General features: G+C 49.6%; 1 protein-coding gene across 1 annotated transcript; it reads left to right on the top strand.

Annotated features, from left to right (window-relative positions):
• The first annotated feature begins 644 nt into the window (after positions 1 to 644).
• On the top strand, positions 645 to 16,089 carry RCN3 (reticulocalbin 3). The gene is made up of 7 exons (XM_072771379.1): positions 645 to 781; positions 1,203 to 1,450; positions 3,623 to 3,825; positions 5,744 to 5,916; positions 10,466 to 10,526; positions 15,068 to 15,267; positions 15,514 to 16,089. Exons 2-7 carry the CDS (start codon positions 1,209 to 1,211, stop codon positions 15,619 to 15,621), a joined length of 987 nt encoding a protein of 328 aa, XP_072627480.1. The 5' UTR covers positions 645 to 781; positions 1,203 to 1,208; the 3' UTR covers positions 15,622 to 16,089.
• Positions 16,090 to 18,683: the final 2,594 nt, after the last annotated feature.

Genomic DNA, 18,683 nt, shown 5'->3' with positions numbered 1-18,683 from the left:
CCAGTTTTATATACCAAGTCCCGTCTTTTTCATTCGTAAGCTTCACAGATATTTACCAAATGCCTACATTGTGCCACGCATTTTGAGGAATTCCTGGCTGGAGTCTGAACTGACTCCTTGGGTGGAGCGGAAGAGAAGCACTGTTCCCTTGAGGGAAGGAGATGCCTGGCCCTTGGTTCCCGTCTTTCTTAAAACCATGCTGACAAAGAGAAAGATAAAAATACACCTCCCCGGCTGCCTGGCTGGCTCAGTCAGAAAAGCATGCGACTCTTGATCTTGGGGTCCTGAGCTCCAGCTCCACCTTCGGTGTAGAGATTACTTATTATTATTATTATTTTTTGAGATTACTTAAATAAATAAACTTAGAAAAAAAAAAATCTCCCCCCTCCAAAAAAAAAACAACACCCAAAACACCTCCCAAGACGCTTCGGAAACACAACTGCTGGAGGTGGTCGGTGGTCTGCAGGGCGCTCGGATGCCTGCCGGGAGTTGTAGTTCTGGCATCCGCGGCTCTCCGGGGCCGCCCACCCGCCTACCGGGGGAAGGGGCGGGCCGAACCTCGGGGGCCGCGCTCTTCTCTGTGGACGTGGCGTGGGGAGCCCGCCGCCCGCCCGGAGGTCACCGGCCCCGCCCCCTGGGGGTCCTCTTGAGCGCTCATTGGCTGGGGGCGGGGCCTCTGCGCCGCTGGAGGCGGGGCCTAGCTGGACCGCCGCCAAATTGGGCATCTTTTTCGGAGAACGTAGAGCCGCCTATGTAGAGCGAAGTGAAGCTGGATAAACTGGTAAAGGGAGGCCAGGGCGGGTGGCTTGTCCCGGGAGGACGGCTCGGGTTCTGTCGGGTCGATAAATTGGGTCCGGGCTGCAAATAAGCCTGGGGGACCTGCATTTGCTCTCTGGCCACGACCCCGCCCCATACTTTGCGTGGGAAGTGTGCCACGTCTCCCGCTTGAACCCCCACCCCCCTCCACTAGAGGCTCTGGGACCCGTCTGGGACTCTCAGGAGCTTCCCAGTCCCTTACCTCTGGCTTTGCCTCTGAGAAGCTCGCCCCCCCTTTTCCCATCCCCGGCTCTTGAGCCCTAAACTTTGCAGCCAACTGTCTTTCTGTTTTGTCTTAGGTCTCTCCGCCTCCCACCCCCATTCTCCCATCCTCTCTCTATTCTTTTTCCCGTGACCCCTAACTCCTAACCTCCACCGCTCCCTAGGGACCGATGATGTGGCGACCATCCCTTCTGCTGCTGCTGTTGCTGCTCAGACGCGGGACCCAGGGCAAGCCATCCCCTGACGCAGGCCCTCATGGCCAGGGCAGGGTGCACCAGACGGCCCCCCTGAGCGAGGCCCCTCACGATGATGCCCACGGGAACTTCCAGTACGACCATGAGGCTTTCCTGGGACGGGAAGTGGCCAAAGAATTCGACCAGCTCAGCCCAGAGGAAAGCCGAGCGAGACTGGGGTAGGAGAGATGGAGAGGAGGATCAGGGTTGTAATTTTAAACAGGGAGGGGAGGGGAGGCCTCAGTGAGAAGGTAAAATTCGACCCATGTGGATATATGGGGAAATAGCATTACAGGTGGAGGGAACTGTAAGTGCAAAGGCCCTGAGGCAGGAGCAGGCCTGATATTTGAGGAACAGTGAGATTCCTGTGGCTGCAACCTAGTGAGTGAAGAGGAGAAGGTGGAAGGTGATAGAGAAGGAACAAAGAAGTCAGGACGTTTTAGCGTTTCTCTTAGGGAGGCCAGAGCCATGGGAGGGCTCTAAGCAGAGGGAGGATGTGAGCTGGCTTAGATTTCAACAGAATCCTTCTCATTGCCTTTTGGGGAACAGGCTATAGGGAACAAGAAGCAGGGAGCCAGTGAGAAAGCAACTGCAGTAGTCCAGATGGGAGACAGGAGACAACGGTGATTAGATCGGAGTGGAGAGAGTGATGGTAACAGGGTCTGCTGGGTCAGAGTTTGTGCACAGATGGCACTGGGCAAAAGAGGGAAGGAGGAGGAAAGGCAGAGTGATTGGCTAATGCATTTGGCATAAGATCGCTACAATGCCTGGCATTGTTCTAAGTGCTTTACAAGGGTTAATTTATTTAATCCCTACAACCATGCTGCAGGGTAGGTTCTGTTATTTATCCTCCATTTTACGGAGGAGTAAACTGAGGCACGGTTTTTTGTTTGTTTGTTTGTTTTTGTTTTTTTAATAATTTTTATTTATTTATGATAGTCACAGAGAGAGAGAGGCAGAGACACAGGCAGAGGGAGAAGCAGGCTCCATGCACCGGGAGCCCGATGTGGGATTCGATCCCGGGTCTCCAGGATCGCGCCCTGAGGCACGGTTTTTTAAAAATGTTTGCTTTCTCTTTTTTTCAGATTTTATTTATTTATTCATGAGAGATGCAGAGAGAGAGAGAGAGAGAGAGACAGGCAGAGGGAGAAGCAGGCTCCATGCAGGGAGCCTAACGCGGGACTCGATCCAGGGTCTCCAGGATCACACCCTGGGCTGAAGGCGGTGCTAAACCGCTGAGCCACCCCTTTGTGTTTGTTTGTTTGTTTTGTTGTTGTTGTTTTTTAAGTGACTTGTCCAGGTCATAGAGCCAGCAAGAGGAGGTGGCACGATTTGAACCCAGAATATCTGGCTGTGGAGCCCACTCTCTTAACAACTTGAACCTCAGGCTAGGGTGTGAGTCCAGGGACTCCGGCTACCCATCAGAGTAGAGAGAGCCTGGCACGGGACAGGGCAGCGACCTGGGCAGGGCCACCTCAGAGTTGACCCTGGGAACTGGGTTGGGGGCTTAAGGACTATGACCTAGAGGGTTCTGTGAGTGGTTGGGTAAGGACCCAAACCGGTGGCGGGGAGTGGTCGGGGGAGTGGGGAGGGGGCCTGGGAGCAGACAGGGGCGTCCAGAGAGAGGGTGCAGAGGAAGGGCCTTCAGGGACTTCGTAGGCGACGACAAGGTGCACAGGATCCGGCCGGCGCATGGGGAGGGGAGTGTGGAAGCCAGGCCCGCGGGGTTGCGGGTGATGGCCGTAGGGCAAAGCCCGAGACAGTCTGGAAAAAGTAGGGGAAAGGGGCGGGACGCAGCATAGGGTGGGGCTGGAGGGGGCGGGCCCTGAAATCGCCCGCGCAGCCAGGCAGGCGGGGCGGGGGGCGGGGTGAAGACTTGCCTGGGAGACTGGCCGGGGTGTGTGCGGCGGTGACCACCAGAGTTCAGAGAGTCTTGGGATAGGGGGCCTGCGGGCGAGGGGCGCGGTGTAACACCTCCTCCCTGTCCCCACCTCAACTCGGACAAACGAGATGGAGCTAGTAAGGGTCGAGGGGTGGAGTCAGAGTGGAGAGTGTGGCCCTGGATTGTCGTAGGTCCTTCCCCCAACCAGGGCGTGTGGAGGACCGCAGCGCCCGCCAGGGACCCACTGGGTGTGGACTGAGGGGGCAGAGCCCTGCGCTGGGCGCGACCCCGGGGTTGACGGGGGTCTCCCCTCAGTGTGAGGGCGGCCCCGGGACCGGTGATTTCTACCCTATATGGGGGTGTGTCTTGAGTGGGGGCGTGATTCCCGCAGGAGGGGTGGGGCCTGGACGGAGGCGGGTCTCTGGGTGGGCGGGGTCCGGGACTGACTGTGCCCCGCCCCGACTCGCAGGCGCATCGTGGACCGCATGGACCGCGCGGGGGATGGCGACGGCTGGGTGTCGCTGGCCGAGCTCCGCGCTTGGATCTCGCACACGCAGCAGCGGCACATCCGCGACTCGGTGAGCGCCGCCTGGAACACGTACGACACGGACCGCGACGGCCGTGTGGGTTGGGAGGAGCTGCGCAACGCCACCTATGGCCACTACGCGCCGGGTATGCGGCGAGACCCTGCTCCTGCTTCCCTCAAAACACACACGTGGTGACCCTGACCTTTTTGACAGCCTTATCCTGAGAAGCTTTATCCTATGAAACAGAATCCCTAACCTTTGGGGCGCCTGGGTGGTTCAGTGGTTGAGCATCTACCTCTGGCTCAGGTTGTGATTCTGGAGTCCTCGGATCGAGTCCCACATCGGGCTCCCCGCGGGGAGCCTGCTTCTCCCTCTGCCTATGTCTCTGCCTCTGTGTGTCTCTCATGAATAAATAAATAAAATCTTAAAAAAAAAAAAGAATCCCTAACCTTCTACTCCAACTCTTTTTTTTTTTAATTTTTTTTTATTTACTTATGATAGTCACACACACACACACAGAGAGAGAGAGACAGAGAGGCAGAGACACAGGCAGAGGGAGAAGCAGGCTCCATGCACCGGGAGCCCGACGTGGGATTCGATCCTGGGTCTCCAGGATTGCGTTCTGGGCCAAAGGCAGGCGCCAAACCGCTGCGCCACCCAGGGATCCCTCTTTTTTTTTTTTTTTTTTTTAAGATTTTACTTATTTATTCATGAGAGACACGGAGAGAGAGGCAGAGATACAGGCAGAGGGAGAAGCAGGCTCCATGCAGGGAGCCTGATGTGGGACTCGATCCCGGGACAGTGAGATCACACCCTGAGCCAAAGGCAGGTACTTAACCGCTGAGCCACCCAGGCGTCCCTCTACCTCCAACTCTTTTTTTTTTTTTTTTAACCTCCAACTCTTTTTTTTTTTTTTTTTTTTTTTTTTAAATTTTTTTTTTATTTTTATTTATTTATGATAGTCACAGAGAGAGAGAGAGAGAGAGAGGCAGAGACACAGGCAGAGGGAGAAGCAGGCTCCATGCACCGGGTGCCTGACGTGGGATTCGATCCTGGGTCTCCAGGATCGCGCCCTGGGCCGAAGGCAGGCGCCAAACCGCTGCGCCACCCAGGGATCCCTAACCTCCAACTCTTGATCAAAGTCTACCCACTTCTAGTACCCCATCACCCTGAAACTCCCAGTCCCTGATCTCTGGCTTCTCACTCTGGCGTCCACGACCTCTATAACCACAGCTGGGGGATCCTTGACCAGGGACATCTACCTCCCATGCTCTGTCTTCCTGACCATTGATCTCTGATCTCTCCTCCTGAGAACCCCAAATCCATTTACTCCATCTCCTAACTGCATTCCCTCCTGTCTATTCTCATGCCCTAGCCCTGCAACCCTCCGCAGTTCTTGTTCTCTTCCTCCTAAACCCTCCCTCCACACCCCTCCTCCAGCCTGTCCCTCATATATCCCCAGAGGGGTCTTTCCACCCCTGCTCATGGCTTCATGGCTCCCCAGTACCTCCAGAGGAGACTCTCAGTTAATCAGCTCTGGCTTTCTTTTTCTGCATTTTCCGGCCAGCCATATGGATCTCCTATAGTTTCCCTGAACTCAGTGAGCTATTCAGACCTCCACATTCTGCTCATACTGTTTTCTTTGTTGACAGAAACCTGTCCTATAACCTGAGTCTATATAACTTACTGCACCAGAGGGGATCTTGAGGCCCAAAAGGCCCGTGTCAACTCAGAGTTCACCATTCCTGGCTGCATGACTTTGGGCCAGTTATTTCCTGTCTGTGGGAATCCGTTTTTTCCTTCATAAAGTGAGAATAAATAAAAGAACACTCTTGACTTGCATTTTGTGATAATCAAATGCAATTCTGTACATAAAGAGCTTAGCATTTAATAAACTCTCAGGACAAGGTTGCTAATATATACAATGAATATATATTATTACTAGTTCTGGGGAGGCCTTCCTGCCCTGACTTTACTGAGTTGGGTCCTTTGTTATCTTTTCCCTCAACCTGCTTGGTGTTCCACCATGAAAGCACACCTGACCAAGATCCCCCCTTCCGCAGGTGAAGAATTTCACGATGTGGAGGATGCTGAGACCTACAAGAAGATGCTGGCTCGGGATGAGCGGCGGTTCCGGGTGGCGGACCAGGACGGGGACTCCATGGCCACTCGGGAAGAGCTGACAGCTTTCTTGCACCCAGAAGAGTTCCCGCACATGCGGGACATCGTGATAGCTGTGAGTGAGGGCCCGAGGGACCTGCTCTCCACTTCCCACCTCCTCCTTGGACCTGGGCTTCTGATGTCAGGGCCACCTTCCAGTGCTTACCTTGGGGGATCCAGTCTCCTGATCCTCCAGCACCTTCCCCAGGGAACCCAGCCTGCAAACAGATCAGTGGAGGGTAACCTCTCCTTTGCCCAACAGCTGACCTCCCATTGTCTGATCACTCTTGGTCCTGCCTTACCCTTCCTGTGCTCCCATTTGGAGTTGGGGCGCCAGCCTGAAAACACATCCCCCAGAAATGCCTTGGGGAACCCCAATCCTGGCCAAACCCTATCTTAACCCCATACATGGAGTATCTACTCTGAGGCCATTTCTGCTGGCCTCTGTCTTCTTATTCCAGTATAATTTTTTTCACCAATTCCTTTTTTTTATGATTTTATTTATTTATTCATGAGAGACAGAGAGAGAGAGAGAGAGGCAGAGACACAGGCAGAGGGAGAAGCAGGCTCCATGCACCGGGAGCCTGACGTGGGATTCGATCCGGGGTCTCCAGGATCGCGCCCTGGGCCAAAGGCAGGCGCTAAACTGCTGCGCCACCCAGGGATCCCTAAAGATTTTATTTTTAAGTAGTCTCCACATCCAAGGTAAGGCTTGAACTCACAACTCTGAGATCAAGAGTCACTTTCTTTGCTGACTGAGCCAGCCAGGCACCCCAGAGCTTGATTTTTAGAGCAGTTTTAGGTTCACAGCAACACTGGGCAAAAAGTCCACAGATTTTCCATATTCCCCTCTGCCCCCACACTCACAAGCCTCCCCTACATCAACATCCCCCACCAGAGTGGGACACTTGTTACAATGGATAGACCTACAATGACACATCTTCACTACCCCAAAGTCCACAGCGCACATTAGGGTTCACTCTTAGTAGAAGGATTTATATCCATTTCTACCATGCCTAACTTTTTGCAAATAATTTTTTTTAAAGATTTTATTTAATTATTTTGAGAGAGAGAGAGCACAAGAAGTGGGAGCAGTGAGGGAGAGGGAGAAGCAGACTCCTGATGAACTGGGAGCCCGATGTGGGGTTCAATCCAGGATCCTGGGTTCATGACCTGAGCCGAAGGCAGATGCTTAACCAACTGAGCCACCCAGGTACCTCTTTGCAAATTATTTTATAAGTGTAATTATATGTACATCTAAAATGGCTACATATTGATGTGTTTAAATGCCCAAAGGATGCAAAAAAAGGTGGATAATCCTCTGCCCTCCTCATCTCATCAGTCCTATCCCCCAACCCCATCCCCACAGGTAACCCCTTTCGTATGGCTCCATTTCCAGAGTGGGTTTGAGGGTCTGTGGCAAGCCTGTTAGGATCAAGGGCTCTCAGGCCAGAAGGCCTGGGTTCAAATCCCAGCCCTGCAGCTTCCTGGCTTTGTGACCTTAGGCAAGTTATTTAACCTCTCTGGATCTGTTCCTCATCTGTAAAATGGTGGTACTGATAATTATCCCTACATCAAGGCTGGTTATAGGGCTTAGATAAGTTAGTACATGTAAAACTGCAAAATTGACTGGTGGTAAATGTTCATTGTGTCACTTTATACACACACGTCAATATAGCTACAGGATAAAACTTCTAGCAGTGAAATCACTGGCTCCACTGGGATGTTCATTTGCAATTGTTTTGGATATTTTGTTTTGTTTTAGATATCTCTAAGGCATTTTACTGACTTGGTGTGTTCACCTTTGAGGTGGGGTTTCCAGCTGGTTCTAGAGATGACTATGATCTACGGAGGAGAGATGTTGTTAACCCAGCCTCCTTGAACCAACTAGACTCCCCATCCTACAAGGCCCTATGTCCCTCTTTGTAGCAGATAATGTCGTACTGCCTCTTTACTCTCCTGAGTTGAGATTTTTTTTTTTTTAAGATTTTATTTGACAGAGAAAGCACAACCAGGAGGAGCAGGAGAGGGAGAAGCAGACTCCCCACTGAGTAGGGAGCCTGATGCGGGACTCGATCACAGGACCCTGAGATCATGACCTGAGCCGAAGGCAGATGGTTAACCGACTGAGCCACCCAGGTGCCCAAGATTTTTTTTTTTAAGATTTTATTTTTTAAATAAATTTAAACAGACTTTAAGGGCGCCTGCGTGGCTCGTGTTTGAGCATCTATCTGCCTTTGGCTCAGGTCGTGATCCCGAGGTCCTGGGATTGAGTCCCGCATCAGGCTCCCTGCATGGAGCCTACTTCTCCTTCTACCGGTGTGTGTGTCTCTCTCTGTGTTTTTCATTAATAAATAAATAAAATCTTAAAAAAAAATTTTAAGTGATCTCTGCATCCAATGTGAGGTTCGAACTTGCAACCCTGAGATCAAGAGTTGTGTGCTCTACTGATTGAGCCAGCCAGGCAGTGAGAATATTTAACAGGTTTTTTTTTTTTAATTTATTTATGATAGTCACAGAGAGAGAGAGAGAGAGAGAGAGAGAGAGGCAGAGGGAGAAGCAGGCTCCATGCACCGGGAGCCCGACGTGGGATTCGATCCCGGGTCTCCAGGATCGCGCCCTGGGCCAAAGGCAGGCGCCAAACCGCTGCGTCACCCGGGGATCCCTATTTAACAGATTCTGATTGAATGTGCCCTCTGTGGCAGGGGCATCGTGGTAACACCCTTACCTAGGCATTAGCTTGATTGAATCATCATGGCAACCCTATGGGAGTGGGCTCTGCTCTTCATTTTACATAGGCAGACACCTAGGCATAGAGAGGTGAGGTGACTAGCGTGAGATGACCTGGAGGTGAAGTGGCACAGCCTGGATTTGAAGCGCAGCAAGCAGTTGAATCCATGGCCCGCACCAGGGGTCAGAAAACTAACCTGCAGCCCACAGCTTGTTTTTGCAAATAAAATTTTATTGTAGTGTGGCCACACCCTTAAGCTTTCATGTGCCACAACCACAGAGAGTTGAGTCAGTTCAACAGAGACTCTACAGCACCCAAAACCAGATCTGTTTCCTCTGGCCCTTTATGGGAAAAGTTTGCCAAGCCCTTGTCTAAACTCTGCTGTCCTCTTTCACATTCATGGATATCCAGTGTAATCTCCCCACACACAGGATTTCAAAACATTACTATTTGCCCCGACTATCTTGTATAAAGCGGAAACTAAGGGAAAATCACTTATAGGGGTGTCTGTCTGGGTGGCTCAGTCAGTAGAGTATGTGACTCTTGATCTCAGGGTCATGCATTCAAGTCATACATTGGACATGGAGCCTACTTAAAAAAAAAAAAGACAGTTACTTAAAAGAAATAACGAATTTTTGGGCTTCTGGGTGGCTCAGTTGGTTAGGCGTCTGACTCTTGATTTCAGCTCAGGTCATGATCTCAGGGTTGTGAGACTGAGCCCCATGTTGGGCTCTGTGCTCAGCGTGGAGTCTGCGTGTCACTCTCCCCCTGCTTGCTCTCTCTCTAATAAACAAATAAAATCTTTAACAACAACAACAACAACAACAACAACAAAAAACAAAAAACCAGGAATTTCAATATGTTAGTGTTGTAGAGTTACCAGATTTATCAAATAACAAAAGGCATTCAATTGTACTTGAATTTATAACAAATAATATAAAAAATAAAAATATAAAAAATAAATTTTATATATCTCACACAGTATTTGGGACATACTCATGTTAAGAAATTCTCTGAAATTCAAATGAACTTTGTCTTATAGTATAAGTATGTTCTAAATTTCGTGTGGGGCCATACTTATGCTAAACAATTACTAGGGGATGCCTGGGTGGCTCAGAGGTTGAGCATCTGCCTTTGGCTCAGAACGTGATCCTGGAGTTCCGAGATCAGGTCCCACATCAGGCTCCTGCATGGAGCCTGTTTCTCCTCCCTCTGCCTGTGTCTCTGCCTCTCTCTGTGTCTCTCATGAATAAATAAATAAAATCTTTAAAAAAAACCCAGAAATATTAGTTGTTCATCTGAAAGTTGGATGTGAGTGAGCATCCTATATTTTTTTCTGGCAACCCTAAAATGTTGGAGCTTTCTTTCCAAAGAAGGCGTAGTGGAGTGTCAGGCCCTACACCATCTTAAAGTGAGTGAGTTTGAGCATAAAAGTGGGAAACAGAAGCTATTTGCTCAAGAAGTGGAGAGAGAACCATGAGCGGAGGTATTGTGTGTGTCACAATGGTCCACCAAGTATGTCATGCTCATATGCAAAATGGAGCTGGGGTCTGGGTTCTGCTCAATGGGAAGAGGCTTCTGCCCTTGGAGAGTGTTTGCTGTGGGGTGTGAGAAAAGTAGGGATGCAGGACAGGTCTCTTTCTGTGGAAGCAGCCTGTGCATCACAGGACATCTGGGTTCCCTGGCCCCCATGCACTAAATAGGGGCCCATTACACACCCCAGAAAGCCACCCAACCCCTACCCCCACCACAGGACAGGTTGACCCCATTGAGACTGCTCCCAAGCCTGGTCACACAGTTGAGCCAGAGCCAGATTCCCAGAGGGAACCTCACATCCCAATCCCAGAGGGCCAGGCTTCCTCAGGAGCCAGCACCAATGCCTGTCTTTCCCCAGGAAACCCTGGAGGATCTGGACAAGAACAAGGATGGTTACGTCCAAGTGGATGAGTACATCGGTGAGTGAGACCTGATCCCCTTCCTGAGGACGCCTGTCCTCCCCCAAACAGCCCAATGTATACACCCATAAGAGACCAATGGCCATCCTAAAGTGGGGGCAGGGGCATTGCTTGAGTTCATGTAGCCACCAAACATTAATGGAGCACCTACTGTTTGCTGAGCCCTAAAAGTATTTATCCATTACCCACCGTCTGTCAGGCCCAGCAAACATTTATCGAGTACATATATTTGTTGGGTCTAGCAAATCTTTACCAAGCACCTACTATGTGCCAGGCCCAGGAAACATTTATCCAGTACCTCCTGTGTGCCAGACCCAAAAAAGCATTTGTTAAGCACTCATGGTGTGCTGAGACCAGGAAACATGTATTGAGCACCTATTGCATGTTCATGGTTGAGGATACAGCAGATATCATAGACCAGGTTCCTTCCTGGGAGGGTCTGGAGTATCTAAAAAATCGGGCCTCAGCGGCTGCATTAATTAAAATTTAGAAATCAAGGAGCTTGTCTTGAGCCTGCCTTTGCACAGCAAAGGCTGTGTCTCCTGTTACTCAGAATTTGGTGGGGGAGGCTTGTGACACGCCCAAATTTCCTCTTGGCCATGCCTCTACCCCTGCCTTCAGGGGTAAATAACTTTTTTTTAAGTTTTTTTATTTATTTATTCATGAGAGACAGAGAGAAAGAGAGGGAGAGAGAGAGAGAGAGGCAGAGACACAGGCAGAGGGAGAAGCAGGCTCCATGCAGGGAGCCTGACGTGGGACTCGATCCCAGGTCTCTAGGATCAGGCTCTGGGCTGAAGGCAGCGCTAAACTGCTGAGCCAGCCGGACTGCCCAGGGGGTAAAGAATATAGTTGAGGAGAAAGCTGTTAAATATGGATATTTTTACAAGTTTGAAAACATTTTTCTTTCTTTCTTTCTTTCTTTCTTTCTTTCTTTCTTTCTTTCTTTCTTTCTTTCTTTCTTTCTTTCTCCTTCCTCCCTCCCTCCCTTCCTTCCTTCCTTCCTTCCTTCCTTCCTTCCTTCCTTCCTTCCTTCCTTCCTTCCTCTCTCTCTCTCTTTCTTTTCTTTTCTTTTCTTTTCTTTTCTTTTCTTTTCTTTCTTTCTTTTTTATTTTATTTGTGAGAGAGAGACAGAGAGACAGAGATAGTGAAAGAGAGAGAGAGAGCACAAGGAGGGAGGTGAGGAAGAAGCAGAGTTCTCGCTGAGCAGGGAGGCATACACGGGGCTCAACCCCAGGACCCTGAGATCATGACCTGGGCCGAAGGCAGATGCCCAACCAGCTGAGCCACTCAGGCACCCCTGAAAACATTTTTCCATAGCATGTTTTTATGGAACAAACCCTCAGGCAAGACATTTTTATTTGAGCATAATTTATCTTTTTTACATCAGTGAGGAAGATAGAAGATAGAAGTCTTTTTTTTTTTTTTGTAAGAAAGAATTCAGGCATCATCACCAACAAATGGCGCAATGTCACGTACCACATGCTAGACTGTTCTGAGTGGTTAACAACTTTTAACCCGACAAGATGGGTATCAGTCCTACAAGATGGCTATTTTTTTAATGATTTTATTTATTTATTCATGAGAGACATACAGAGAGGCAGAGACACAGGTAGAGGGAGAAGCAGGCTCCCCGCAGGGAGCCCATGTGGAACTCAATCCCAGGACCCTGAGATTACAACCTGAGCCAAAGGCAGACGCTCAACTACTGAGCCACCCAGGTGCCCTAAGATGGGTATTATTACCCCATTTTACAGATGAGGAAGCTGAGGCCCAGAGGGACCCAGTTACTTGTCTGGGGTGGAGCAGGATGACAGTCCAGGGTCCCACCCTGACCTCTAGGCTGCTTCCCTTCCCTCTAAGGGGTCTAGAGAAACAGATGCAGGTGGGACCCCAGGGTTCCCCAAGAAAACGTAATTTGACATCTGTTGAATGGTAGATGGAAGAGCATGAGTCAGGAGAATGGAAGGGGCACCTTGGGCCCTGACCCAGGCTGGGGGACAGGTGGTGTGTCAGGGAAGGTGGGAGGGGTGGGGGTGCATTGTGTTCAAGGTGCATTCTGCTCACTCTGGAGCCTGCGTGCTTCCCACCTGCCACCTTCCAGCCATGGGCCCGGAAATGAGTTCCTTGACCTTTCTCAGCCTTGGCTTCCTTACCTTTAAAGGCAATGGTAGTAGAGCAGCCAAGAGATAGAATAACATCTAGTCAACCATGATGCCTGTAGCCGATGACTGCTAAAGGGGAAGGTGGTAGAAGTTATTGAGCCATAAAAAGGGAGGAAGTACTCACACAGGCTACAATGTGGGTAAATCTTCAAAACAGTATGCTAAGTCACCAGGTCCCACACCTGAAATGAATGTAACATTGTGTGTCAGCTACACTTTAACAAAAAAATAAAAACACTAAGCCAAGTAAAAGAAGCCAGCCAAAGGGGTCATGATATTCTTGTATGACTCCATTTATATGAAATATTCAGGATAGGAAGATTCATAAGAGACAGGAATTAGATTACTAATTGCTAGGGGCTGAAGTGGGGGGGGGATGCAGAAAGGAGTCACTTCTTCTTTAATTTTTTTAAAAAAGGTTTTATTTATTCATGAGAGACACAGAGAGAGAGGCAGAGACACAGGCAGAGGGAGAAGCAGGCTCCCTGCGGGGAGCCAGATGCAGGACTCTATCCTGGGACTCCAGGATCATGACCTGAGCTGAAGGCGGCGCTAAACCGCTGAGCCACCGGGCTGCCCAGGGAGTTGCTTCTTAATGGGAAAAGGGTCTCGCTTTGGGGGGATGGAAATGTTCTGGGTGGATGTGGTTGCTGCGAACACTGTGAAGATTCTAAATGCCACTAATGGTGGCTTTATGTTATGTGCTTTTTACCACAATTTAAAATTGTTTAAAGCTCATTTATTTATTTAAATCTTTAAATTTTTATTTATTTATTTAAGTTATCTCTCCTTCCAACATAGAGCTCAAACACACAACTACCACCCCACCCTTCAATCAAGAGTCAAATGCTAGGATACCTGGGTGGCTCAGTGGCTGAGTGTCTTTCTGCTTTTCCCCGCAGGGAGCCCGCTTCTCCCTCTTCCTATGTCTCTGCCTCTCTCTCTCTCTCTCTCTGTGTTTCTCATGAATAGATAAAATCTTTAGAAAACAACAACAAAAACAAAGAGTCAAATGCTCTTCCAACAGAGCCAGCCAGACACCCCTTATTTTTTGTTTTTATTTTTTAAGCTTACGTTTTGAATCTTTGTAAGTTTTTCTCCACAAGTTAAAAAAACCTACGACAGCTCCCGTCTACTGTTGCCATCACTTCCTGGAAGAAAATATGACTTAGAACCACTAAAAAAAAAGGGGGGGTGCTCTGCACTCACTGTTCTGGAAAGCTTACTGAGTGTCCAGCACCTGCTCTGTCTTTGGTGACATCCTTGTGACAGCTGCCTGGCCTGGTCCCTGAGGAGAGGAAGGCATTCTGTACTTATCATGGTCTTGGATCTGGTATAGAGACCTTCATACTTTTTATTGGGTGGTAATGTCTTCCAAACCCATCTGTGGGCTGCTTTCTCCCAGACAGCCCCTAGCGGCAAGGTTAGGGGAAGAGTTTTTCAAACGTTTACAAGTAACTGAAACAAATGAGAGGCTCCAACAATCCTGAGTGAAGTTCTTATTTATTTATTTATTTATTTAAAAATTTAAAAAATTTTAAAAGATTTTCTTTATTTGAGAGAGCATGAGAGAGAGAGAGAGAGAGAGCAAGCGCATGAGAGCCATGAGGGTCAGAGAGAGAAGCAGACTCCCCACTGAGCAGGCAGCTGGATGCGGGGCTAGATCTGGATCTGGGGGACTCCAGATCACGCCCTGAGCCAAGGGCAGCTGCCCAACCAACCAAACAACCCAGGCACCCCGATTTTTTTTTTTAATTTAAGTTCAGGGTCACCTGGGTGGCTCAGTGGTTGAGTGTCTGCCTTTGGCTCAGGGCGTAATCCTGGGGTGCTGGGATCAAGTCGCACATCAGGCTCCCTGCGGGGAGCCTGGTCTCTCTCTGCCTGTGTCTCTGCCTCTCTCTGTGTCTCTCATGAATAAATAAAAAGTAAAATCTTTAAAAAAATTTAAATTCAATTTGCCAACATATAGTATAAGACCCAGTGCTCATCAACATCACGGGCCCTCTGTACTGCCCAGCACACAGTTCTTAAAGTGGGGTGAGCTGTTCTAAGGGTTGGGGTGTGACTGTGTGCACTGCACAACAAGGGACACGCAGCATTTCCTATGTGTTATCAGGCCAACTGACTGACAGCTAGTTGAGGAAATGATCCATCAGTCAAGTAATTTTCCTTGTGGCAGGGCGATCACCTGTCAGTCCGGTGTCACTATCAATCCCATTCAAACAGAAGAGGGAACCGAGGCGAGAGAGAAAGCAAAGGGGGCAGCCCGGGATTCTGGGGTCTGGGATGGGGTCTGGGATTCGGAGGCGTCAGGGCAGGGACAGAGCCCCGGGGTGCCCACCAGAACTGCCTGACGTCGCCCCTTCTTGCCTGGCCCAGCGGATCTGTATTCAGCCGAGCCCGGGGAGGAGGAGCCGGCCTGGGTCCAGACTGAGCGGGAGCAATTCCGGGACTTCCGCGATCTGAACAAGGATGGGCGGCTGGACGGCAGCGAGGTGGGCCACTGGGTGCTACCCCCGGCCCAGGACCAGCCGCTGGTGGAGGCCAACCACCTGCTACACGAGAGCGACACGGACAAGGTGCCCCAGGGGGCTGCTGTGCAGAAATGCCCAGACCTGGGCCCCCCAGACCCAGGATGGGGGTAGGGATGGGGGGGAGGGGGCCTGTTAGGGCAGGGATTAAAAGAGGAATAGAGAGACCCAGGGAGGGAGTGGAGGAAAGGTAGGGGACAGGGACCCAGAAAGCCGTGGGCTGGAGAGGTTCAGAGAGGAGTGTCACAGGCAGGGCCCCTTGTCCCCCCTGCTGACCTGTGACCCTCCCTCCAGGATGGGCGTTTGAGCAAGGCCGAGATCCTGAGTAACTGGAACATGTTCGTGGGCAGCCAGGCCACCAACTACGGCGAGGACCTGACACGTCACCATGATGAGCTCTGAGCCCCAGGCCCCAGGGCGCCCACTACGAGCCTTGTAGCCCCACAGGGTGACCCAAGGAGGGGCCCCCGTGGCCAGGCCCCCCTCCCCATCTGGACCTGTAGCATGTGGACACCTCTATCCACCCTGTGTCCCTCTGCCCGAGCTCTCAGGGACACAGCAGGTCAACTTCTCCAAGATACTGCAGCACCCCCAGCCCTTCCCACCCCACCCTCAGGAGGCTCAGAGACCCAAAGGGTAAGTGAACATCTGTTTCTCATTGGCAGAATCATCCAGCCCAGCCCAGGGCTCCCCCCAATACCAAGCTCAGCCTCCAAGAGCCTCCACTGAGCACCCCAGCTCCAAATCTGAGCCTCAGATCACACAGCAGAGAAACACCCCCCCTCACTGGCCTCAGACTCGCCTGCCCCCCGGCCCTGCCCCCAGGATGCCTCCTCTCTGCCAGGGAGGCAATAAACTCCAGTGCTGGGGCCTCGTCTCTGTGTCTCTAAGGGGGCGACAGGGGCCTTGGGGAGGAATTGGGGGCTGTGGCTGGGGATGGAGGGGCTGTGGACTGCAGGGTTCAGACATTCGAAGAGGGGGTTAAGGGGGTTGGCAGGATTTGAGGGCATTCCTGGAGACAATAAAACTAGGCAACCGGACTCAGCGGGGAACAAGCCAGACAGACGGCTCTGCCCTCTGGAAAGCACAGGATGGCAGTGCTCCGTTGAGTGGCCAGGAGGGGCCTTACTGGTGAGCAGAATGAGGAAGTAAGCCCTGGGGAGGCCTGGAGGGAGAGCCAGAGGGCAGAAGGAACAGCAAAGGGCTCTGAAGCCAGAGTGTGCCCCGTGTGTGTGCTCAGATCAACCAGGAGGCCAGTGTGGCTGGAATGGAGTCAGCAAGTGAGAGAGGAAGGGAGGTGACCGAGATTAGGTCATACAGGGTCTTAAGGAGAGGAGTAGATGTGAGCCACCTTGCTGCTGAGTTGGGACAGAAGGACAGGATATTATGGGCCCTTCTGCAGCCCCATGAGACCTACTCGTTAAATTTTCCTCTAGAAGGGAGCTTGGGTGACTCTGTTGGTTAAGCGTCTGCCTCCAGCTTAGGTCATGATCCTGGGGTCCTGGGATTGAGCCCCATATTGGGCTCTCTGCTCAGTAGGGAGTTTGCTTCTCTCTCTCCTTCTACTGCTCCCCTGCTTGTGCTCTCTAGCACTCTCTCTGTGTCAAATAAAATCTGCAAAAAACAAAACAACACAAAACCTAAAAAACACAAACCCTTTCAACATATTCTCCTGAGGGCGCCTGGGTGGCTCAGTCAGTTGAGCATCTGACTTAACCTCAGCTCAGGTCTTAATCTCAGGATCATGAGTTCAAGCCACATGTTGGACCCCATGCTGGGTGTGGAGCCTACTTAAAAAATAAATATATATTCCCCTGATTTTTAAGGCAATGAAATGATTCTGTATGATACAGTAATTCTGGGTAAACGTCATCATACTTTTATCAAAAGCCCTAGAATGTACCCCCAAAAGAGTGAAACCTAATGTATTTATGAACTTTAGTTAATCATAATGTATTGGGGCACTTGGGTAGCTCAGTGGGTTAAGTGTATGACTGTTGATTTCAGTTCAGGTCATGATTTTGGGGTCACGAGACCAAGCCCCAGGTTGGGCTCTGTGCTGGGCATGGAGCTTGCTTGAGATTCTCTCCCTCTCCATTTGCCCATCCCCCATCTCTCTTCCTCTGAACAAAAAAAATGTTGGCTTACTAATAATAACAAAGTACAACATTAAGCAAGATGCTAATAAGAGGAGAATCTAGAGGTGGGATAAAGGGGGTATACATAGGAACTCTCTCCCTCTTTTCTTTTTCTGTAAACCCAAAACTACTCTAGAAATAAAGCCTATTAGTGAAAAAAATCATAAACAACTAAAATAGAAAAGAAAATATAAATCAAGTCATAAATCCCCTATATTTGGTGATTTTTGTTTTCTTTCTTGATGAAAGAGCTGGAAGTAATCCAGGGTGAGACTGTAAACCTATAGACCAATGTGGGGAGAACTGGCATCTTAAGAATATATTTTTCCAATCCATGAACATAGTATATTTCTCTAGAGATACAAATGTTGGCATTCTCTCAGCAGTGTTTTGTAGCTGTCAGAGTAAAGGTCTTAAATCTGTTTTATCAAATTTCTCTCTAAGTATTTTCTGGCTTTTATGGTATGGTAAGTGAATTTCTTTTGAAGATTTTATTTATTCATGAGAGACACAGAGAGAGGCACAGACACAGGCAGAGGGAGAAGCAGGCTCCGTGCAGGGAGCCCAATGTGGGACTGGATCCTGGGTCTCCAGGATCACACCCTGGGCTGAAGGTGGCGCTAAACCGCTGAGCCACCCACGCTGCCCCAGTGAAGTTATTTTTAAATTTAATGTTCCAATTTCTTGCCTCTACAAAATAAGATACAATTATTTCTGTATATTAACCTTGTATCCTGTGAACTTGCTAAATTCATTTATTTTTTTTAGAGATTTTATTTATTTATTCATGAGAGACACAGAGAGAGGCAGAGACACAGGCAGAGGGAGAAGCAGGCTCCCTGCACAAAACCCAATGTGGGACTCAGTTCTGGAATCACAGGATCATGCTCTGAGCCAAAGGCAGGTGCTCAACCAGTGAGCCACCCAGGCGTCCCACCCTTTCCTGTTTTATTATCAACTTCCCTCCAGTTTCTGGCTGCTTTTGTTCACTTTCTAGTGCCTTTAGGTAATTGTTTTCTGTTTTATCCAGAGTTTATCATGGTTACCTATGATGGGATTGGAATTTGAAAACCCAAGTGTGAAAAAAAAAAAAAAAAAAGAAAACCCAAGTATGTGTGAATCCAAGCTTTTAGTTATGGTTATATACTGCCCCCTAGTGGCTGGATGTGGAGAACTGGTTTATGAAAGGATAAATTTGTAGATCTCTGGGGGCTGCATGTTTGAAAACATTTCGAATTTTAATTTTTTTCTTCTTTTCAAATTTTTGTTTAAATTATAGTTAGTTAAAACACTTTTAGAAATCAAAGTAATATACACAGCAACAAA

Source organism: Canis lupus, chromosome 1, assembly GCF_048164855.1.
Source record: "Canis lupus baileyi chromosome 1, mCanLup2.hap1, whole genome shotgun sequence".
NCBI lineage: Eukaryota > Metazoa > Chordata > Mammalia > Carnivora > Canidae > Canis > Canis lupus.
Note: the sequence above shows the minus strand (reverse complement) of the source record. Positions and strands in the feature narration are given on the sequence as shown.

Excerpts from the sequence above, each read along its gene's own strand:
- RCN3 (XM_072771379.1), top strand. The coding sequence starts at position 1,209 with ATGATGTGGCGACCATCCCTTCTGCTGCTGCTGTTGCTGCTCAGACGC. Across the intron at positions 3,826-5,743 it reads CTATGGCCACTACGCGCCGG|GTGAAGAATTTCACGATGTG; the intron begins GTATGCGGCGAG and ends CCCCTTCCGCAG. Across the intron at positions 15,268-15,513 it reads ACGAGAGCGACACGGACAAG|GATGGGCGTTTGAGCAAGGC; the intron begins GTGCCCCAGGGG and ends CCCTCCCTCCAG.